Source organism: Callospermophilus lateralis, chromosome 4 (assembly GCF_048772815.1).
Source record: "Callospermophilus lateralis isolate mCalLat2 chromosome 4, mCalLat2.hap1, whole genome shotgun sequence".
NCBI lineage: Eukaryota > Metazoa > Chordata > Mammalia > Rodentia > Sciuridae > Callospermophilus > Callospermophilus lateralis.
Window position 1 is genome coordinate 130,044,984 of NC_135308.1, and position 24,886 is coordinate 130,069,869.

Consider the following 24,886-nt stretch of genomic DNA (forward strand, 5'->3'; position numbering starts at 1 on the left):
AGAATCAAACCCAGTGCCTCACACATGCTAGGCAAGTGCTCTACCACTGAGCCACACCCCAGCCTTTATTTTATATGCATAGGAATCTTGTATATATTGGACAGACAAATTGAACTGAGCAGAACTTTTAATGAGGCATTGAGAAGAAAATTTGGAATGGGTTGGGAGAAGTGTCATTTAAATTTTTTTTGAAAATAAAAAGAATTTCTTTTATCTTATTTCCTGTATGATTAATTTGTTTGTAGATAATTTTTTGTTTTATTTACTTGTAGGTCAGAATATTAATATCTTTATCCTACTTGAAAAACAGATACTACATCAAGAGGCTTGGTTAAGATGTTCAGAAAAGATATTAAGCCTGCTTTCTTTGCCTTGTTTGTCAGAATGGGTTAGCCGTCAGTGTTTAACAGATGGCAGATCTGTCTGCCACTTTCTAAGGCACCAGTCTCCTCCATGCATAAACATTCAGGCGAGATAAGAGTACAGGATAATATTTCAGAGTCAGAGATAACTTTTGAACACTGTTTAGCTTTCCAACTAAAGTAGTTAAAATTCTTTGCTTCACAAAGGTTAATGTGAATCTGCAAACATAGTTTAATGGAAACTATTAATTGAAAATTTATTTTACATGCCTTGTTATAGTAAATCAAGTATGTTGAGCTGAAAGGCTATTTTTTAAAATGAAATATAATAAGTAAATAAGTCTATATTTTGGCTTCTAATTCTTTTTTTTTTTTTTGTATTTATTGTTATAAGTAAACTAAATGAAATAGAGCAGGCCTCTGGATCAGTTCCTCCTGGGAACCCTGACTATGTGCATCATCCCAAACTGTTTTATTGTCCCTGGGAGGGAAGAAAAGGGGAGGGGAGTGGAGGGAAAAAAAAACACACACACACAAAAAAACAAGAAGAGCTAGTGTAGGTCATGCAATTGAACCAATGAGATTTTGAATCAGATGTTTGTTCTAATTCTTCGCAGTTCCAGAGTGGTTTGACTTTGAAGAATAATAGAAAAGGAAGGAGAGGGTGGGATGGGCATTGGATGAGCATTGTGGAATGACTTGTGAAGCCCCTTTGTTTCTTTCCTGTCTCGGTCATTCTGGTGAGGAAACTTCATTGAGGGTGGTTGATCTAAATGCTTACCAAAGTAGTTACCAAAGGACAATGTTAATAATTTAGGAAAAGCCTATCTTTCTAATTGTTGTGGCAATTAATGCAGTCAGGACTTGTGGTGTGGTCAAATGCTTCCAAAAGGAGACTGAGTTTACCTTAATTCCATATAAGTGGTTTTGACAGTGTCTAGTACAGTGTCCAGTAGGGACTGTCACTTAATAAATGTTTGTTGTTGAATCAAATAAATCTTGATGGCTGCTGGAGATGGAATTGTGTATTGGCTCCTAAACACTGATGTGGTTTCTAAATCTGATTTCAGAATGCTAGATGGTTTTCTTCAATTTGGGTTTGTTGAGGAAGCTGAAGAAGTGAGCAAACTTGGACAAAAGGTGTCTTTCATACTGTTTTCTTGGAATATTCTTTTGGTTTGCTTACTTCATGATGGAACTTCAGTATGTCAGGATTCATAATGGAAATTGATAAGTTCAACCAAAAATATAGCTTATTTATTTTTTGAGACGCTTATCTTTAGCCTGAAAATAATCATCTGAACGACCCACACCTTTGTCTCCACATGCACTTAAACAACACACATTAAAACTTTGATTTTGTGAGTAATGTTTGATTAACTCAATGAAAACTAGATTTGAATCTTGGTTTTGCCATTAATTAGCTTAATGAAATTTATTATTTCTCTGAATTTTTGCTTTGCTTTCTTTCTCTGTAGAAGCAGGGATAGATCGAGGTGAAAATTAAATAGAATCCTGTATGCCAACAAGTTGGCACAATGTAAACTCTCAATAGCAGGAAGCTATTATCACTACATTTTTGAAAACTGGCAGAAAATTTCAAGCTCTAAGATTTTTTTGTACATTAAGAAAAATAATATTCTATTATTTAAATATTTGAAGATTATGAACTAATAAAATGAAAGAGTGAACTTTTTCTTTGCTTTGTAGTTCTCCCTCAGGCATGATAGAAGGAACCCCACAACTTCATGCAAATGCATGGAGGGTTTCCTCCACCTGTTTCGCACCTGTTCATGTGCCAATGGTAGACCCCTGTAACATTAATCAACAAAACAGTAAGTCTTCCTTTCTGCATGTAAACTTAGGAAGAATATTCCATATGCTGCTCTAATTTTGTGAAATTGTATGGTGATTTTAAATTCCAATTTTCTTTATTATGCTAAGTCAGTACCATTCCTTATATATTTTTGTTTAAAATTACAACTGCTTGTAATTGAGGCTATCAAAAAGAAGAGAAAATGACTTTTATTTACTCTTTTGCACTCACAAAATTACTTATTTTAGGTGTTTAAAGAAATCCCTTCTTCCCAATTGTTGGTTAGCATTTTGGAGCTTTTGAAATATTTGAATGCTAAAGAAAAGTCTCTGGAAATACTCTAATAATGATGTGATAGTTCTGGGATGTTTGACTTCAGTTCTATAGTGTGTTAACTTAGTGATTCTCCTGTTTATGACAATCACATCATGAGATCTTATTGACGCCCATCACCATTCCTACTCATAACATATGTTGCATCTCCTTAAGCAGGAAGCCAGTCACCCAAAGATGGTCTGGGACTGTTAGGCGGATATCAGTTTGCCCCAGAATTCCAATTTGCAAAGATAATGCAACTGACATGAAAAATTTGGGGGTGTATTTTTTTTAAACTAAAGCTTCAACAAACCATGTTAAAATTCTACTTCATTTCTCAGTGAAAGGAGATTTCTTTTTGGTAAAATTACTTTTAAAATGTACATGCTTAAATAGATATTCTTATAATTTTAATCTTGTTCCTTTAATTGTTTGGCTGATTAAACATTTTTACATAGTTAATTTTAAACATTACTAATATTGGTTAGGCATTCACATACAATTTCTAGATTTTATGGTGGTTATATGGGAAGATTCTGTTGATTGTCATGGTTTTTATTAATAACTTATTGTTTTGGTGTATTGAAAAAACCACAAGATAATATTGCTGTCAATACTTTTCCTAAAGAAGAAAATTGAGATAGCTTTTAAAGTTGAAGAAGATTGTTAACTTAATTGATTTTCTTGTCCAAAGATGGCTAGACTAGAGGTTTTGGCCCCTATGATTTACTTACTACTTTTGATCTCATGCCTATTTAACAACATTTTTCTCAATTCTATACCCTCTATTTCACTAACCTACCTTTTCTTCAAATAGTTTTACTTGGTTTGTTTCTTCATTATTAGATTTCATCCTTGATATTTCAACAAATTTATTTTTTAATAGCATATACAAGTTTAAATAGAGCTCAATTAATAAAGTCAGTTTCCCTCTTGTTTCTTCTCCAGTTATATCTTTTACTATATGTCATTTTGCTATGTTTTCCATCACTCTTCCCCCATGCTCTATGTCTTCTATAGTTATATTTTAGATATTATCTTCCTTTATTTCTGCCATGAACTGTGATATTTTGAAAAAATTTGTTGAGTGGGTAAATTCATGAAGATCCTCAAAGAAAGGAAAATAAATATACAAAAGTCAATAGCTACTCTGTATTCTGAATTTTTTTTCCCCACAAAGATGTTCTCGAGTTACCCTTTACTTAATGTCAGTAGAAATATCTTTTGGTTGACATATCCTTAGGGCACACAATAATGGTCTCATTCATATATTATATTGCTCGTTCAGGATCCCTTTTTGTTAGGAATATGCATACCAACAATATACTGCTAAGTCTAAATGCCTTATTTTCAGATGTATGTGCATACCCAGAGGGGAAAAAATATAAAAATGTAGGCAATTACCATGTCTCCTTACTAATAATTAATACACTTAAATTTCTCAACCAAATAAGTTTAGTATAATTCCTTAGTATTGAAAAAATTCTGATGTCTAGCAGCTTATCTGCTCTCTCAAAGACAATGACAATGTAAAGATTGATTAGCTATATCTGAAGGAAACCATGGCAACCCAGGAGGACTACATTAAGGAACCACAGACCCAATCTTTTTCAGCAAGATAGGATCTAGATTATTTTGCCAAATTTGTTTTGTTAATTCAATAAAGGATTATATCTGACCAGTCATTCTCAAGGGAAAAATCAATAGATTTCAAGATCTGATAATAAAGACCTGCCTCTAAATGAGATAATGGCAGTTATAGCTCCGTGACCCTTAACATTTAATCCAATGCCTAATTTCTATTCATTACTTTTATTCTTTTATTATTACATTCATAGATTCATTTATCAAGCATGATTAAGCTCTTAATGTCTGCCAGGCATTGCATACTATGCATTGTGCCAACATTGAGTTCAATGATTATGTGGCATCTGCCACATTACCCTTCACCTTGGAGACTCCAGTGGAGTGAAATGATTCTTCATTCTTCCTGAATAATTGTATTTTCTATAATGTTATCCTTACATCCATAATCTGGAACCACTTTCATTATGTGTGGTTGTCTGGAGATAAGCCTCCCATATTCCCTAGTTCTTCATAGCAGGTTTCCTCAGATGGTCCTCAGGCAATGGGTGATTGAGGCTCCTGCTTTTATCAACCCTTTTGTTACTCCTGTCATTCAAGTACAAACATATTTTTTTGTTGTTGATATATTTTTGGCTAAAAAACTATTAAATATGTACTAAGTGCTGTTATCAGTATTACCAAAATCATAAACAAACAAACAAAAAAGCCTGTAGAAGCTGGGTATGTTGACTCTCATTTAAAGTGATGTGCAACATAGAATGCTTCAGTAGGAAATCAAGGATGCTTGAATATGCTTGAATAGTTCTGGAACTTGTTAATTAGGGGTAAGATATGGGCTAGTAAATGAGATGCTAATGGGAATCTTTGCCTGTTAGTTGGGTATGCAGCGCACTGTGATGTCATCCACCAGGAGCTCTTTGCTCCTTGCCACATCTACGTGAGCCCTGGGCTGTACTATCAGCTATGCCGCCACGATGCATGCAAGTGTGGGAGCCCCTGCCTGTGCAATGCTCTTGCCCACTATGCCTACCTCTGTGGTCAGCGTGGAGTTCCCATCGACTTTAGAGCTCAGATTTCATTCTGTGGTGAGTTTGATGGCACCGATAAAGACTATCAAAAAACACATTAGAGATCTTCGTTTTTACAATTATTGCTCTTATTATTTTTTTAAAGTCTCAATATTGTGTGTAAGTTATTTGAAATAGTGTACAAATATGAAAAACAGATGAAGTATTTTGTTCCCTAAAATTGGAGATATGTTGGATAAGACCAAGAACTTTTGATTGTTTATGCTGTAAGCAAAATTAGAGTGTAATTATGTTTGATATGTGCATCAGAAACAATTAGAACATTTTGAAAAAATTCTTAGGATGAAAATGTCATATTTAAATATTGAAAAGTATGGAAAGGCATCATGTGATACAGTGGCAAATTGATCTGTAGTTAAAAAGGATGGGTTCCTTATGAGTCTGGTAACTTTTTTATTCACGAATCTTTATCAGGTCCCCAATTAAATCTGTTGGACTCAGGTTTTGGGGGAACTCCTCTGTCTACCTCTCTACTCCCACAGTAGTTTCACAAAGCATTGTTATTCCAGGAGTATCATTGGGCAGTATTGGTGGTAATTGCTCTGCTTTAGCTTTCTGAGAAAAAAAATAATATAAATATAAAAATAATATAAATGCACATACCAAATCTGTACAGAATGTGTCTGGCATTATGAGTTTGTACAGGTAACTTTATTTTATCACATCGGTCACAGACATTTCCTAGCTTCTTTCTGTACCATATTAGCAGATTTCATCAATTGCAGGCATTAGCCGGCCACACCCCTGGGGCCCCTGTGCTTTTGTGGATGAAATTCTTTGGAGAAAAGCTGCTTCTTTGTTTACATGTGGTCTCTGGGGGTTTTTGTGCTTCAAGCACAAAACATTGAATAGTTGTGAGAGATACTACTGTCTACAAAACTGAAAATTCTTAATATTTGGCCCCTTGGAGAGGAAATTTTCTGACTCCTGCTTTGGTCCTTCCTTTCAGCTGAGAGTGTTGCTCTTTGAGCATCTGAGTTAAGGGTCTCCAAATTCCTCACTTCATAAAGGACCAACTTTTTTTTTTTTTTTTCTGTTTCTGAGATCCAGGATTACTAGGATCAGTCCTCCCCTCCAGCTCTCACAGCTCTGGATTTTCTTTCCCACTTCATCTCTGGCATCTGGGATATCCTCCCATTATATATTTAAAATAATTGCATTTATGTTTTATTTATTCAAAACTTTTTAGTGCTTGTACAAGTGCATTTTTAGAATATATCTGTTTGTCTACCATAATCAGTCCTTTTGGAGAAATTGGAAGGGTTTTGGGAAAAGTATAAACATGGTTAAGAAGCGGAAAAAAGGGCTGGGGTAGTAGCTCAGTGGTAGAGTGCTTTCCTAGTATGTGTGAGGCCCTGGGTTCGATTCTCTGCACCACATATAAATAAATAAAGTTCATTGACAACTTTAAAAATATTTTTAAAAAGGAGAAAAAAAACAAAACAAAACTATGAATGGGCATCAATAAAGTCAAAATTTGTCTTCTTTGTAGAAGACTGAAAGTTTACCTAGGTTTAATGAATGCTCTAACGATGATGGTGACAGTATAATAATACCAAGATTCAAATTGAAGAAAAAGAAAATTTATTCAGATATATGAAAACCTTACATATTAAAGATCAAGTGAAATATCTGTTCTTATCAGTTTAATATTTGATATATCCTCTATCTGTGGACAATATATTAAATGTATTTTTGGAGCAGGGAGGTGGAATAGGAGCTTACTCCATCCACTCCATACATTGACCTGGTATTGTAGTACCTCCAGGAATGGTACAGTATCACACTTAAAATGACTTCAAAATAGAAATTTTATTCTTCTGTTATACTTTTACTAAGGCCAAGAATTGTTTATTTATTTACTGTTGTAGGATTCTGGAATGTTCTATGCTAATCCATGTAAAATAGCTTTTTTTCATGATTTGTGTCCATTCTGAATCTTTAAGTAAATGTACTCTGTTTCTGTGCCCTATGGACATCTTTCTCAAGTGACTTTCCTTTGTCTTTAGCTGTGGTATGCCAAAAGGGCATGCTGTATCATCACTGTTCCTCATTTTGCCGCCATTCCTGCACCTCTCTCTCCTCCCCGGAACAGTGTAATGATGACTGCGCTGAAGGCTGTAACTGTCCTGAAGGGAAATTTTATGAAGACACCCTTAACTTTTGTGTGCCCATGTAAGTCATGGAAATGGGTTGATACTATCAGTTTTTATTCTTATAAGTCAAATGGGCTTGCTTGCTTATTTCTTTAATATTTCTTAATGCCTTTCCCCACTCCCTTTGTGCTTTTATATTCACAAATAGCTGCAGAAGGAGCTAAGGAATCTGACAGTTAACCCTAAGTTTATTCCTACTTGCTTTTCACATATCCAAATCAATAACAGGGCTTATGTTTCACTGTCATGTAGCACATTTTAGTAGCAGGATTGTAATGTCTGTCAGCACTCAGAAGTTTCTCAGTTTCCACATGAGGTGAAGACTTTGGTCATAACAAACAGTGCTAAATGATTTTTTAGTTGTGCTTCTCTGAAGTGCATTCAGTGACTTTTCTTGTAGCTAAACTAAGACAGTTTGTGATTTGTATTTTGAAAAACAAAATCTGAAGCCACACAAGACTATATTTAAATAATTTCTGCTATTTGTGAATAATGACAACTTGAGCATCTGCCTAACAATGACCTATTAAGAACACAGGGTGTACTTTTAGTGACTTGACAGAATTCATATCCCATTTTATTTACTTAACCTTGTTTTTCTGTGGTAGATATCACTGCCGGTGTCATTATAGGGGCAGCGTTTATCAGCCTGGGGAGCTCATCCCAACACCGTCAGGCTTATGGTAAGTTTCAATGAATATATTAAATACATGCATAAATTACATTCAAATAATATGGAATGCCTGAGTCTTGTATTCATCACTGCATGACAGAGTTCTGAATTTGTCACACAGCGAAACAAAAGCCTTTTAATTAGTTTTAGTTCTTTGACTGAAATTACAGGTGAGATGGATACTCATATACTGTATATTACTAAGGGTTTTAGTTTCATGGTTTATCTACCAGCTCATAAAAGGTAATTCCAAAATAGATTTGAATGATGTCACATACAGGAGTAAGTGCATCTCTTCCCCAGGGACAGCAAACCTTGTACGATATCACCATTATCCAGTTGTAACTGGCCTGTTACATTTCAATTGTAGCCTGCCTATTAAAAACACAAGCACGTCTGTGCAGCAGTCCACATTTATCTTTATCCAACTGCTAACCTCCCTCTTTCATGTGCACCATAGGTGCCTACGATAATAATAGAATGTGAGATAATGGTAATAACAACCATAGTCTCTAGCCATTACTGTGCACCTTCTGTAGTTCTAGTACCATTCTGTGTTTTACATTTATTATTAAACACTTATCTCTCTCACCCTAAGAGATAGGTGCTTTTGCTTTATGCCAATTTATATGTGAGGAAAATGAAGCATGAGTGGCTAAGCAACTTGATGGCAAAGCTAGGATTTAATCCCAGGCATACTGACCTTGCTGAGCTTGTACTGCAGACAGCACTGTAACTAACTTGGCATCTACAGCAGGATATTATTTATACTCAGCTTTCCTTATTGTTATCTCCATCTCCTCCTCCTGCCCGCACTTAAGCTCTTGGATCTTTCTCTAGTAGATTGCACTATTATTCACCTAGTTTCCCCAGCTAAAATCTGAGAGTCCTCTTTGACTCCTTTCTCCTACTCAACACACCTAGCCAACAAATCCCCAACAACTTTGGATTTTCCCTAATTTCATTCTTTATGTTTAATTGATATCCATTCCTTTCTTCTCATTCTATATTAGAAATGTCTTTCAACCTCTCTTCTCTAGATCTTTCAAAATGATCTTAGTTTTTTTTTTGGTGGGGGGTGGTGTTGTTGCCATAACAAAATATCCCAGGCTGAGCACTTCAGAAGAAAAGAGGGTTATTTATTCACAGTTTTGGAGGTCCAAGAGCCTAGCACCCATGAAGGCTTCTGGTGAGGGCCTTGTGAAAGATGGCCTCACAGGATGTTCTCTCTGTGTGTGTGTGTGTGTGTGTGTGAGAGAGAGAGAGAGAGAGAGAGAGAGAGAGAGAGAGAGAGAGAGAGAGAGAGAAAGGAGAGGTTCCATGGTGAGATGGGGAGCAAGCAAGCAAGCAAGGGTGTTTTCTTATAACAACCACTCTTGTGGTAAACAGTCTTGCTGATAAAAGCATCAATCCTTTCTTAGGATTGTGCCCCTATGATGGAGTCAATTAGGCCTTACCTTATAACACTACTATATCCTCAATATGAGTTCTGGTGGGGACAACCACATTCAAGCCACAGCAACCTGGTCTCCTTGCTTCTAGTCTTGCTTCACTTTCATTTTGCCAAGACATTGATTCTCTTTTGAATTTAATATAATTGAATTTATTTATATAAATTAAATAAGAATAAAGTCCTCATTGCAAAAAATAAAAAATTCAATTAGTATAGTGATATAATTTGTATTCTTTTTTAAAAACCTATGTCCCAGAAGAGGTATGGTAGGAAGACCTGGATGTATGGTCTGAGGCCTGTCTGTCTCAGTTTCTCTGCACCCATAGTGTCAATGTACTGTTAAACAATGCACAGGCATATTTTTCATGTGATGTGATCCCTCAATATATCAGTCAGTTTCTTCATCTGGGGTCAAATATAGGACACAGGATCTGCTCAAAGTTGAAGGAAAAACCACTAACTGAGAACTCGTATGTGGTTCCCTGTCATGCTGTCTTCTGAAGGGATTTTCAAGGTCAATTTGCCTGATACTGTTTTCGCCTTATGCCCTGATTTTAGATTCTGGGTTGCAAGAATGATGTGACTCCACTCTGTCTTCAGTGCTGCTGTCAGAATGATTTTCCTAAAATTCCAGCCAACCATATGGCTTAACTCAAGATAGCATCTCAGTAGGACCTGGCATCTGCCTCCTTTACCATCCTCACCTCATGGCACTTAGTCACAGAGAACACTGTTTTACCCTCGTGGTTTGTGTTTCCATCTAGTGTTAGAGCCTTCCTACCTTGTCCATGTCGTAACTGCCATCCATTCTTCAAGTTGTTTAGGCTTTACCACCTTTGACCACCCTGATGTCAGTTGCTAACAGATTTTAAAATATCTTGTTTTGTTTTTGCTATCTCTTAAACCTATTTCTGTATTGCAGATATCACACTGCATAAATTATTGTCTATTTTCCTCTCCCAGCAAGATATAAGCCCTTGGGTCAAGACAATTAATCTGGGTCTTTATCCCTATTCCTCTCACAATGGTCCATACATAAAGCTGTTGGATAAAAATATGTTATACTGAAATAGCTGTAAAGTTGGACCTGAGGTAATAACTTATTTGTAAAAAATGTTGTGGGAAAAAATGTAACTTTTGTATATGTATTCAATTCTTTCACATTAAATTATTGTTGCAACAGGAAAAAGAGAGAGAGAGAGAGAGAGAGAGAGAGAGAGAGAGAGAGAGATTTGGATTCAGAAGTTAACTATTTCTTTACTTCTAGCCAGTGTTCAAATGGGACTGTGCAATGTGATGAATCAGCAACGCCCTCCACTGGTGAGTTCCAGATCAGTGTTTTCCTCAAGGAGAATGCAATCTAGTGCTGACCCTGGTCTTCTGGCAGAAATCCTCTGTCCACCACAGCCCTCCTTGCCCATGTGCCCGGATGCAGCCTTGCAATGTTTCCCAACATGATGCTCCAGTGATCCCCAACTTTTTCACATTTATAATTAGCATATTTCTAGGACAGTTTAAGGTGAGCGTATATTGTTGCCTAGGGCAGAGCTGGTCAGCTCAGGGATGCTGCCTAGATGCTGCCTGCCTGGGATCTTCAGGTGCCCCAGAGGCTTTAGGGATAGTGTCTAGACACTTGTTGTGACCCATTACCGAATCAGAAATTGAGACACTCTACTCTAGACCAGCACTACTCAGATGTTAATGTGTATGAAACCATTAAATGCAGATTAAAATCCATTATTAAAATGCAGATTGTGATTCAGTAGGTCAGGGACAATACCTGAGATTTTGCATTTCTATCAATGGCCAAGGCAATGTCAATGCTGCATGTTCCTGGACTATATTATGAGTAGCAAGGATCTGGGTCTGGTAGCAATCTATTAAAAATGGCATATAAAAGGACATCTGTTGTCATATCTCCTTAAATGTCATTTTACACTTGAATAGGTTTCTTAAAGATCTTATGTTTTAGGGGATCCTAAAGAGCCCCCAATTCTTAGCAACTATGGAGAAATTCCACACAAATAATAATGCTTGTTTTCATTTATATTGGACAGGAAGAGGTAGGCTGATAAAATTAATAGTGAGCTGTTGCTTTATTAATTTTTGAATGGCCAATTATATATTATTGTAGGTTAGCTTTGAATTATATGCACTAGATTTATTTGCTGAGTATTCAGGTCAATATAGGGCTTCTTTACAGAAGAGATGGATCACACTTATATTCAGTAGGGCATTCCTGCTCTGCCCATTTGCTTCAGGGTGATGTATAGTTAAAAGGGGAACCACTGGTAGCCAGCTTTCTCATACTTAAGGATAGGAAAGGCAGCAGAATACAACAGACACTAGTATGGCAATATGTAAATCAATGGATGTGCAACTAATGTGATTCTGCAATCTGTATACGGGGTAAAAATGGGAGTTCATATCCCACTTGAATCAAAGTGTGAAATATGATATATCAAGAACTATGTAATGTTTTGAACAACCAACAATAAAAATTAATTAAAAAAAAAGAATCCTTAAGATTTATCTTTTGGGTCCCACATAAGGGGCCTTATTGATCCCTGAGAACTCAAAGGCTCTCTGGAGAACAGGCAGTGCTGGTTGGGCCTTTATTACACTCACTTCTGTATGTTTATAACATAGGGATGAAAGTAATAACTCATTGTGAAGAAAAAGCTAGAAATATTCTGTGTTTGTTGTGGCTTTGCAAAAGTTTGAATATACATTGTTTTCTCAGCCCACAAAAATTTTAAATACACATTTGAATTAATCAAAATAGCCTGTTTCATGACCTCAGAAAGTTATAAATGAATTAGTTACTGCCTTATGGAAGGCAGCTATGGATTTTAAACTCATATTTTGAGTTTTGGAAGCTTTCGTGACTAAAGAGAAGCTGCCTAGGGAATATTTGTAAGCCCATCAACTAAAAATCACAGAATGGTGGGCTATGGTTGTGGCTCAGTGGTAGAGGGCTTGTCTAGCATGTGTGAAGCACTGTGTTTGATTCTCAGCACTGCATATAAATATTAAATAAAGGTCTAGCAACAACTAATAAAATAAAATTAAATTAAAAAATCATATAATTAATAAGAGCATCAAAACTGGTGTAATACTCTATGGTGACTTTTGTTTCAATGACAAATCTATAGTATTATTTGTCTATGGAGCAAATTTAAAGTTAAGGGCATTTCATCTGTGATTTATTTCTGTAGTTCATGCCTGCCCAGAAGGAAAGGAATATTTTGACTGCAGGTTTCCTCATCCTGAATTACCAGCTGGTGGTGTAAATTGTGAGACTACATGTGCAAACTTGGCCATGAACTTCACTTGTGCCCCATCTTCACCCTGTATAAGTGGCTGTGTTTGTGCTCCAGGGTAAGACATTTTTTTCTTGATAACACAGACCATCCAGGATTTGACAGAAAGCATAAGAGCTCTTAAAAATATTATTTACAGAAATAGCCAACATTATTGTTTTGATTAGTGGTTAACTTTGAGTTGGTAGCAAGAAGACTGTTGTAATTATTTTGCTAGGTTCATGTAACATTGTATATTATGATGATGATGATGATGATGATGTACTGGGGATTGAATTCAAGGGCACTTGACCACTGAGCCACATCCCAAGCCCTATTTTGTATTTTATTAGAGATAGGATCTCACTGAGTTGCTTAGCGCCTTGCTAAATTGCTGAGGCTGGCTTTGAACTCTCAATTCTCCTGCTTCTACCTCCCGAACTGCTGGGATTACAGGCATGTGCCACCGTGTCTGGCCCTTGTATAGTATTATTAAAGTAATACACTGAATTGAGGAGAGAACTTATTTCAGGATGAAATTGGAATTTCTTCTCTGGTTCAACTGGGATTTTTGAAAACTGACACAACTAATCACTCCTCATTTGAAACATTCAAATATGTATTTTCTATATATTTTGTTGCTGCAGTAACTTGTTGATACTAAGTTATAATAGTGATGCCAATTGCCTTATCATATGGATGTTACAGAAAATAGTGCATTGAGGCTAACCAGGGGAATGGTTAAGAGATTAATTGGTTAAGAGTAGGAGCTCTGGCTTCAGACAACCAGAGCTTAAATCTCAACTCTACCACAGTTAGTTGAGGGATTCTTTTTGCAAATTCCTTTTGAAACTCAATTAGGCATTGTAAGATGTGGAGTGTTAGGGGGCACTCAATAAATATGAGTCACTGTTTTGTGGCTGTGCATCTACTCTTATCTTTGTCAATTTCCTTCAGTTGCAGAGAAGCTGGTACACATGAAAGATGAAAAGAATCTGGAGACTAATAGCTTCCTAGCAGGCACACATAAAATCTGTTCTCCCAGGCCCTCCCTCCTTTGTAGAGAATAGAGGAGCCCCGCACAGGGAGGGCCATCTCAGGCAAACAGGTCACCTTTTCTTCCTCCATGAACATGTCCACACAAAGAGATTCCGGGGATCAGCTCATATAAACCATGAGCAAAGAAGAGAGAGGTCTTGTGGTTTGGTTCCCAGGAGAATCACCTTTGTCTAAATGGCCCCCATCTGGAATAGACCAAAGAGCCAAATAACGTGAGACTGGCATTAATCTCTTTACAAAGGAAGGACATAGGAGGCAGAGAAAAGAAGTTCTCAAAAGAACAAGTGCCCATAGAACAGATGAGCAAGGAGGATATTTAATAAAAAGGAAAAGGAAAGATAAACCTTTATATGGTAAATAAATTAAAACCTACATTATTGTTTGATTTATTTGATTTAATTATGATTCTTAGGGATTCAAGGCTGATTAAAAACATCTCCTAATCTTGTTTCATAAAGTGTGCTTAATGCTATTATTTTTTTAAAAATCATCTATTTACTGATACCTCTGGCTTCGTTCTATTTATTTACTGGCCAAATCTCATTACGAACACAGAAATTCTCTTCTACCTTTCTGTGATTGTATTTAATATAGCTTAAATTGACTTAGAGGCCTCTAATTGGTTTGGAAATAATTTTATTAACAGGACCTTGTATTATGAAGTCAGTTATGGCAATGTGATTTTCTTTGTCTTCCATGTGACCTTATCTGGCTCATTTTGGGACAATAGCCTAGTATCACTTGTTTTCATGGGGCTTGGTAGTGTCAGAAGTTCATTCTCTATAAAAGGACCTTATAACTCAATTTCTAGTTCAGAAATTGCTGTGGACTGAAGAGATGGAAAGTAGAATAGTAGACAAAGTCAGATAACAGTTTTAAATATTGGTCCTCCTCATTAGTTGTAAACCTTAGGGTGAGTTACTTTCTCACTTGGAGTACTGATTGCCTCTTTTTAAAATGGATGTCATGATATTTATTTCACAGATGGTTGAGCATGTGTAGCACACTAGTAATGTGGTAGGAGTCAGTAAATGTTTATCACACACCCCACTACCCAAACCTACTTAAAGAAGTTAATTTACAGTGATTTGTGCTCTGCTGTTCCTACTTCCAGTTTTTGGTCAGTTATAAAAACTCACCAGCATAAATAATCATTTTTAAAACCACTACTTTGAGTGGGTATGAAGATTCATTTGGGTGAGACAATTGATGTTTATGAAACACCCAGTGTTTGGGACACTACGGAGATCAGGAGGAGGTACTAACAGTATCTAATGGTAGGGTAGTATAACTGGGATAAAATGAGTTAGTGACATATTTAAAATGGTTTGAATAGTGTCTGGGTTGTAGTAGTCAAGAATATTGTTTTTTGTTATTGATATCTCTGTTATTACTATAAGACTTTTAATCAGTGCTTAGTTCATTGGTGATGAGCCATCCAATACAGATTTTTTAAAAAATTACTAAGAAGAGGGGAGCATATGTGGGGATTGGGGATATAAAAGACTGCACTGATAAGATTGCACTCAATTGAAACTTAAATTATGAAGAGAAGGGTTTTCTGGAAAGAAGGAAAATGCAAAGCTCAGATGGAATGACAAGAAGTTTGGGAGAGTTGAGATGAAAGATTCTAAAATCCAGGGTATTTTTTTGTGTGAAAGAATTTATACACATAAGCTTATACATAATCATTTGTACACATAAGTTTCTTTGTTCATTTTTACTCAACAATTGAGTATCCACTATATGCTAGGCATTGAGACCCAAACATCCACAGGATATTCCTGGTCCTCCTATAAGCTATAGACAGCATACACACATGAGGAAGCACAATCTGAAGTAAGAAGAACTATGAGAAGGACAGCTGAGCACTAAAGAAACATATGTGATTATTTCTATTTGAGAGAAGGGGCAGGAATTCAGGATTCCAGATGTCTATGTTAAATTTTTTTTTCTCATGCTGGGGATCAAACAGGGCCTGTGGGCACTAGGCTGCATCCCCAGCTTTATGTTAATTTTTATAACATTGAATTATTATACTTTAAAGAAAATTGAGAAAAATTATATATTTTTTTCTATTTTAGCAGCTATTTATTTTTATTATTTTATTGTAATTAATAATAAATTATTTCATAAATTAATTCATGGGCTTTCATAATAAATTATTTTAAATTTACTGTTTTATTACTATATTATATACTTAAATTATTATATTTATATCTCTATTATATTTATTACTTATTTATATTAATATTTATTAGTTATTTTAAATTATGAAAGATTTTGGAAAACAATTTTAATATTGAATAACGATTTGTAGTGAGTGCATTGAGATAAATGCTATGTATAATATATATTTAATCTTCATATCAAAATACTTTAACACACTAAAATCAATTATTCTGACAGTAATTTCATATTAATATTTATATTATATACTAAAACAAAATTTGTATATATGTTTTTATTTTTATATTTAAAGATTTAGATACTTTTTCATAAAAGAGTGACATTTTAAGAGGGAGATAACACCTCAAAAGAAACTAACATTCAAAAATCATGTTAATAAAAAAGAACATAAAATATTTGATATGATAGATTTTTATTGAAAGCACACTTAAACAAAATTCTCATGATTTTAACTCTAAGTGGTCAGAAAGAAGCTTTTTCTTGTTCTATGTCCTGTAGTAGAAAATGTCATTAATTTCATAACTTACTATTTCATCAAAAAGTTATGAGATCCCCACAGATAATCTTTAAATAGCAAATAGTGATGATGGTGTCCTTTACTTTCTCTTTAAACATTTTTTTTCAGAATAACTTGCTTTATCACGAATTTAGGCCTTTGTTTCTTTTTAAAAATAGTATTATGTGAATAACAAAAAGGTAAAAATATCACATGTAGTCGATTTGCCTACCATTTTACTTAATATTGTGACATATATTTAAAAAGTGGGGAGAAAGACTGGATTCAATCCCCCAATTCATCAGATAGAATATGCCTTACACAGCTATAGTAAATATAAAAGACAGTGTTGAATATGATGAGATTAGTGTTTTTTTTTAAAACTGGATTTAGCAGACTGTACTGAGTATCTTATTTCTTCGTTTGGAAGGATGGCAGAGCACAAGGGAAAGTGCTATGTTCCTGAAAGCTGTCCTTGCATCTGGAAAGACTGGGAGTATCTCTCAGGAGAAGTGATTGCTACACCTTGTTACACCTGGTAATGAGATCCATTAATTTCACAAAACTTTCCTAAGCAATTGTATGATTTTTAATTATGTTGTTGAATTTACTGGATGCACAAATCAAGCCTGAGGAAATAAGGTTTTAAAGGCATTCAGGAGTTTGGTGGAGAGCTACTATCTACAAGGGCACCACACCATTGTTTTTACGTGTTTGTTCAACCTAGAAGAAAAGTGAGAAATATGACAATTTGAAAATTTAATAGGAAAAAGTATCTTGAGTATATAAGAAAATGCTAAAATGTTCCAAGAGATCATATTTAATGATAGCTTTTCTGTTTGGAAATAAATGAAAACAATACCATAAAAGACAACTTGAAATATAATTTCCTTAAAATAGAGACAAAGATTGTAAACTCATGGCAAGTATTCAATTGACTTAAATACAGGAGATGGCATTTTGCTTTTTTGGTTCACTATCAGACTTATGTTCAAAGACCAATGTTCAGTTTTCATTTCATTAATTATTTTCCATGTGACCCAGGCACAACTATAGGCTTGATTTTTCTGTCTGACAATATATTTAAATGAGGGGATAAACATATGCCTAAGTTGTCAATGTAGTAGGTGTTATGAGAATAGTTGGCAGTATTTTTATGAATTATTGGCTCAGTGAATGCTCTTGCCTACACACCATCCTATTTTTTGTGCCACTTGAAAAATATCAATTAGAGCCAATTTCTTGGTAAGGTAACTTGTGTTATTTTTTAATAGTGTTTGCCGACGAGGAATGTTCAATTGCACATATTATCCTTGCCCAGCTGTGTGTACAATCTATGGGGACCGGCATTATCATTCTTTTGATGGACTGGAATATGACTACATCAGTGATTGCCAGGTTTTTTTGATAAAGGTAAGTCACAGTTACTCATTTTTACTTGAACTAGCATGAGGATAATATTAAAAAAAAAAAAAAAAAGGAACAAACTTAACTCAGAAAGAACCCGATGGTTGAGGTTCAGAGATGTAACTTGTAGATTTGGAATACATCAGCCTGTAGGTATGGCTAAGATTGTAGGGGTAGATGAGTACATCAGACATTAGGAGAAAAGGGTAGATAACTAAGAAAACAAACGAATCTGTGACATATAAATTCATGTATCATTAATAAAACTTATGAAAGTCACAGCAATTTTAAACAAATTTCCTGAATTCATTTTTAAGTTTTACTGTTTGTAGGTGGTAGGCTAATTCTTTAGCTTTCTGTGTCTCTGTTTCCTAATTTATAAAATGAGGATAATAATTGTATGTGGCTCCAAAGTTAATTCTGAGAATTAAATAACATATGTGAGGTACTGGGTTTGATCCTCAGCACCACATAAAAATAAATAAATAAGGGTTGGGGATGTGGCTCAAGCGGTAGCGCGCTCGCCCGGCATGCGTGCGGCCCGGGTTTGACCCTCAGCACCACATACCAACAAAGATGTTGTGTCCGCAGAAAACTAAAAAATAAATATTAAAAAATTCTCTCTCTCTCTCTCTCTCTCTCTCTCTCTCTCTCTCTCTCTCTTTAAAAAAAATAAATAAAATAAAGTAAAAGTATTGTGTCCATCTACAACTAAAAAAAATTTTTAAAAATATGTCATAAATGTGTAAAATGCTTAGATAGTGCTTGATATATAATGATGATCTATAAATATCAACCATTCTTCTTATTATTAACTTGGTTTGATGAATATAAATATAATATGTTAAACCATACACTGGATTATTTTTTTTTTGTGATGATAATGAGAGATTATTCTTAATTCTAGAAATGCTACTTTGAAGATATACTTTGGTAAGTTTTAGTCTTTAGATATCTGATAAAATCCTTAAAGTCTCTCACATGTGTAATATATTTGGATTACTTGTATACCTAAATGTTATTTAGACATCATTTAGAACTAAATTTCTAAATGAAAAATGTAAGCTTTAGAAAGGAGCCACACAAGAATACACTAAATGACATTTTTCCCTCCAGCAAAATAAAATGCAATTAATGCATATTTTTTTTCTGGGTATGGCTTTTATGTTATTAGAGATGTGTGTGAGTGACCCTTCATCAAGAAAGTAGACTGTTATTTTCATTTTGTATTAGTTATATTAAAAATAAAAAAGAACAGTAAAATCTGTACTTTCTAAATGGAAGCAAAGCTTTTGCATATATTTTAAGCTATTGAATTTCCCTATTAGTACTTATCTCCTTTAGGAATTATTTTAAGTTTCTTTTAGAAAAAAATTCTGGGAATGAATTTGGTAGTCATACGGAGAGGATGGTAAGTACTTTCCTGTGGGTTTTGTGTGTGTATATACGTGTGTTGTTTTTATTGTTTTTGAAGCATGAGGAAGGCGAAATAACAAATATGCATTCTATTCTATCTTTGTGTTCTTCAAATAAGCCACATTTTAGCAAGCTATTCCATGTTAGAATCTTCTCATTCCCCAAAGTGTAGATAGATCATAAACTCAAAAGCTTGAAAAGATACTTAACGGTTTAGAGATTTGCATGCATACACAGATTTCTCCTTCTCAAAAACTTTCAGATTGACTTTGTATCTAATTCTCATTTTCTTTAGTATATACGTGCCTTTGCCACTCCTATAGGTTACTTCTGCTTTTGACTTTCTGGGTGTGTGCTCTTTGAGTCTTTTAATATCTTTTCTGGTTTCCTCTCTGACTTTTGTTGCCTTTTCTTCTTGCATAAGCCCCCATCTCTAGATGAAGGAGTTGGCTCCCTCAGGGTGAAGACCAGGTCTTTAGTAACTATTATTTCACAAGGAAGGAACACCCGGCTGGGGAAGGGTGATGGGTATTGAATGTTTATGGAACTAACTGTGTATTCTCTGCCCTTTCATCCTAATGCCTGGCGTGTTTGTCCACTCCTACCATCTTAACCATACCTGCAGGCTGATGCGTTCCAAGTCAACAAGTCACAGCTCTGGCCCTCAACTGCAAGGCTATCTTTCTGACTCAGATTTACAATAATACATCTTTTTATTCTATAAATCTTTCTACTACTCATCCTGTCACCATGTCATTGCTTACTAAGAACCTTAGTGACGTCCAGTGAGCTGCCTCACAGTCAGGATGCCTTTGCCGGTCCTTTAGAAGTCTCCATTAGCCCCCTCTCTTCTCTTTGTCTTTTCTCAGGGGATTCTCTGTATGTGAATTCCTCTTCTCCCTCAAAGAGATGTTTCCAGCTCACAGTCCAGTCCTATTCTTACTGTTCATTATAAATTATAATTATACTAGCAATTTGTTTTTATCCATGGGAAATTTCACTAAAATTAATAAAGCCAGAGTCAGGCCCTGAAAAGTTTCAGGACAAATTAACCAAAACATACTTGGTAAGTTAAAAAATACTTCCTTTGGTCATGAAACATGATTACTGCATATCAAAGACAAAGTTGCCAATGCAACTTAATTTTCACAGTCTTAAAAGATGATTATGACAAATCGAACCTACAGTGCTGGAGTTATTTTCTGCCTTAATTTTTCTTTGGTGGCATTTTGATTTTGTGGACTCCAGATGCCAAGAGCTGCTATGATGGAGCCTTTCTTCCTCTGGCAGAATCAGTATTTCCTTTGAGAAGGCAGCACCTTTCATTAACTCTGCCTTAGTGTCAGGAGTCACCACTGTGAATGGTGGATTTAATTCTTTCTTTCTCCTCAGCCAGCTCTCTTTCCTTTTTGTGTGTTGATGAAAAATTCCCAGGCTTTATCTTTTTTTTTTTTAGTTTTAAAAAATTTTTTCTAATTAGTTATACATGACAGCAGAATGCATTTCAATTCATTGTATATAAATGGAGCACAACTTTTCATTTCTCTGGTTGTACACGATGTAGAGTCACATGACTAGTGCAATCATACATGTAACTAAGGTAATGATGTCTGACTTATTCTGCCATAATTCTTACCCACCCCTCCCTTTGCCCACTCCAAAGTTCCTCCATTCTTCCCATACCCCATTATGGACCAGTATCTACTTATCAGAGAAAACATTTGGCCTTTATCTTTGTTACTTGTAACACCTTTTTGTCTTGTGAAACTGGTCTTTTATTTCTTTGGGCCCTATTTATCAAATTCATAAGTATTTCCCTTTTATTTTTCAATGGACTCTTAAAAAGTTAATATTTAATTTTATTAAATGACCTCACATTTGAAGAGATGTTTTTAAATAGTGATTGTGCAGAAAACATTTCAAGTAGTTTTTTTCTTATCTCTGAATTGTGTGTTTTTAAATGTAACCAAGGTCAGGGACAGACCACTTACCCTAATTTCAAAAATGCATGTTCTCTGACCTTTTATTATTGTGGAGGTTGTTTGCTTTTGACTATAAATAGCACATAGAATAGAGCAAATTATTTTTTAATGTCTTGAAACAAATTTAGGAAAAAGGTCATAACTATTTCTTGAAGTAAGATATGGTTTAAGAGAAAAAAAAAAAAGATGAGAGAACCCTCCACCAAGTTCCCCAAACACCAGCATCTTGAGCTGTGCTATGAACTCAAAGAAAGAGATACTCGGTGACTTCAGCAGAAATGGGCAGCAATTATTTATTCCAGCTCCCAGATTTCAGAGCCAAATGCTTCTTCCATGAAATCTATGACAAGCCCCCTGCACAGCTAGGTTTTATGCCATTTGTTCTAGATGAGGTTTTTCAATTTTCTCTTCAAGTAATACTGCAAATATTCACTGCTCTCCTGAAGCCTCTAAAAACTTTCCTAAATTCATCACTTTCAAATTTGGATACATTGAGTAGTTATTACACAGTATTTCTTTAGTGTTTGCTATAGGCTAGGCCCTAAACTGAGAAGTGGAGGAACAGTGATGAGTGAAAATAGATGTGGCCTTCCTTCATTTGAACCTCAGGTTGGTGGGGAGAATTTTTTTTCATTTAATTACAAAATTCATGTAAAATCATTACTGTAAAAGTGAATAATTACCTAAATGCAAAAACAAAATTCAATGAAATTTTTAAAATTTCTTCTTCTTTTAGTCTTGAAGTCTCTGTTTCCTTGCCTTCTCGGATGTAAATTTGCTGATTCTAGTCCTTTGTCTCTGATTCCCTCAGTCTTCTCTGGTGGCTCCTTTCTCTATTTCTTAAAACAATGGGTCTCACAGGTTCCATCTTTCCACATTTTTGTTCTCCACAAAGCCCTCAGTCGCTTGTGATCTCATAAGAACTTGAAGACGCCAGACACAGTGGTGCACGCCTGTAATCCCCACAGCTGAGGAGCTGAGGCAGGAGGATGGCCAAGTTCAAAGCCATCCTCAGCAATTTAGTGAGGATCCTAAGCAACGCAGTGAGACTCTGTCTCCAAAAATAAAAAAGGGCTGGGGGGGAGTTGGGGTTATGGCTCAGTGGTAGAGCGCTTACCTCTTATGTGTGGCACTGGGATTCTTAGCACTGCATATAAATAAATAAAGATCCATTGACAACTAAAAAATATTAAAAAAAAAAAAGGGCTGGGGATGTGGCTCAGTGGGTAAGTGCCCCTCGTACCAACCAACCAACCAAACAAACAAAACCTTGAAGTTTTAGACCCTGTTTTATTTACTTATTTGTCCTTAGGCTACTCTATCAGCAGAGGCTTCTGTTATCCTTAAAGGGGGCTGGGTTATGACAGGTACAGAGATGGATGTGGAGTATGATAGCATACCACCTTGAGAGGTGCTGACAGCTCAAGTTTTGATATCATTTGGAGGAATATTCTCTATTAAAGTTTTCAGAAAAAAGAGAACAAAGAGTTTTGAGGAACCCATGTAACACATCGATATTGACCTTTTCCCTTCACTTTGTAATCATTACTTACTATGTTGCCTAGCAACTCTGTGGCATTAATTCCAAACCTAATATTAACTTGAAATAAATTAGAAATGGAAATTTTAAAAACATGACTCTTAGGCATTTCTATTCTTTCAAATTTCTGTCAGTAGAATATGCTATTGTAAGGCAGACCCTATAATATAGATTATTTCTTGACATCCCTGATTTAATATAAAGAATGAAGCTAACATTAAGAAACTTTAATTAATAGCAATAGAAGGGTAATGACAATGGAAAGCCTTTCAGCCAGTTTTTCTCATTCTTCCATCTAAATAACTCTTCTCGAGAGAAAGAACAAAACAAAACCCTGAATTATATATTTTTCTTCTTTGAAAATTATTCATAAAAGCATAAATATGTGGCATTTTTTTAGTAGTACAATGTCATATCATCTTAATGACCCTTATTATTTTGCTTTTCAAAATTTTGGCAAATGCTTTGCAAAAGAATTATCAAAAAAGATGCAAATGCTCTCAGCACCTATCAAAGAAAAATGGGCCACATAAAGACATATTAATTACTCTGTCTGCACCATTCATTAAAAACCTTTTCTCTAGGCACTATGCTGCAGTGATACTAATCAGTCAGGATGGATTTTGCCAAAGTAAAAGATATATTGCTTTCATGTTCATATTGCTAGTGATGTGAACAACCAAGTGTGGAGAATTTACATGAAGACCTATAAAAGTTTCCAAACCTTGGATGATGTTTTCTCACCATGAAGTTAGACACTGACTTACCTGTTTCACAATGAAGCCTCAGGAAATGTTTATGGGCCTTTGAAACTTGGACATTGAGTCCGAAGGGAAATGTCACATTCCTTTCTTTCCTTTTGATGAAATTCCCCCATGAGTTAGCAAAATGATTTCTACAAGGCAGTAGTTTTTAACTTTTAGGGGGATCAGGACTGCTTTGGAAACTGGACAAAAACCATGAACTTTCTTCTGAGAAAACTAAATATATGAGTTAGTTAGTGAATATGTTAATTAGCTGGATTTAATTATTTCATATTGTATACATGTATTATTTCATCACATTTTATCCAAGTATATGTAATTATAATTTGCTAATTGAAAATTGAAAAAATACGTAAGTATGTGTAATATATGTAGTATAATTTTTATAATGAATTTCTGAGGTCTGCCAAACCTAAGAAGCCCATTCATAAAGGTGGGCTTTAGAAACTCTGGCCTATGGAAAGGATCTAAATAGACCTTAGATTTAGAGTGTGTAAGGCTAAGTGATGTTCTTTGAAACTTATAATTCCCTAGAAAGGTAGCCTAAAGCTTACTTTTCTCTTCAACCATTGCTAGACCTTTCCTAATTTCTTTACTAGAAATATAAAAGTGAGACAAAAGACAAAACAGATTAGGGATTTAAATTCTGCCTTTTAGTTTTTAAGAGACATTGAACAATCAATTAATCCTTTTTAACATCAGTTTCCTGATATGTAAAATGGAGATAATATCAAATTCAAAAAGTATCATAAGAATTAAATAAGGTATCATACATAACACTCAAAGCAAACTCTCAAATAATATGCATTATTTTATTTACTAACTGATTCAAAGGGTTTTGTATCTATTTTAATTTGTAGTCAATAATCATTCAGCCCCCAAACTCCCTAAAACCAAGCCTTCTGCTTTATTTTACATGTTGTCTAAAATGAAAATATTTAAGATTTTCCTAACTGCCTCATTGTCTTGTTGAATATTTACTGATAAAAAAATATGGTGGTTATTGATAAATTTGAGCTACAGTGACTAGATGGAAAGTAAGCTTTGCTAGAATAAATGTTAACAGAGGCCTTAGAGGTAAGTGTTTAGGATTGAGCTTCTTTTCCATAAATTTTTTCACATTGTTAGATACAAATCATTTTTATTTTTATTTTAGAAGCAAATTGTTTTTCAATTCCAATGCAATATATTATAAATCTTGTTCTTCTTTAATATAGTTCATAACATAGCTGAAGTTATATATTGTGTGTATTTATATTAATAAAATGTTTTTGACATTA

General features: G+C 34.8%; 1 protein-coding gene and 1 non-coding gene across 5 annotated transcripts in view; both read left to right on the forward strand.

Moving 5' to 3' along the window:
• Otogl (otogelin like) overlaps positions 1 to 24,886 on the forward strand; it is a 124,159-nt gene that overhangs the window by 38,031 nt on the left and 61,242 nt on the right. For all 4 annotated transcript variants that reach the window (XM_076853147.1, XM_076853151.1, XM_076853148.1 and 1 more), the window contains exons 18-25: positions 2,073 to 2,197; positions 4,956 to 5,165; positions 7,178 to 7,343; positions 7,933 to 8,007; positions 10,718 to 10,770; positions 12,669 to 12,831; positions 16,928 to 17,035; positions 17,772 to 17,910. In XM_076853147.1, the coding sequence (XP_076709262.1) occupies positions 2,073 to 2,197; positions 4,956 to 5,165; positions 7,178 to 7,343; positions 7,933 to 8,007; positions 10,718 to 10,770; positions 12,669 to 12,831; positions 16,928 to 17,035; positions 17,772 to 17,910 (1,039 nt within the window). The remainder of the gene's footprint in view (positions 1 to 2,072; positions 2,198 to 4,955; positions 5,166 to 7,177; positions 7,344 to 7,932; positions 8,008 to 10,717; positions 10,771 to 12,668; positions 12,832 to 16,927; positions 17,036 to 17,771; positions 17,911 to 24,886) is intronic.
• LOC143398712 (U2 spliceosomal RNA) lies at positions 6,769 to 6,952 on the forward strand. The gene has a single exon (XR_013091312.1). It is a non-coding gene; the product is annotated as a U2 spliceosomal RNA (small nuclear RNA).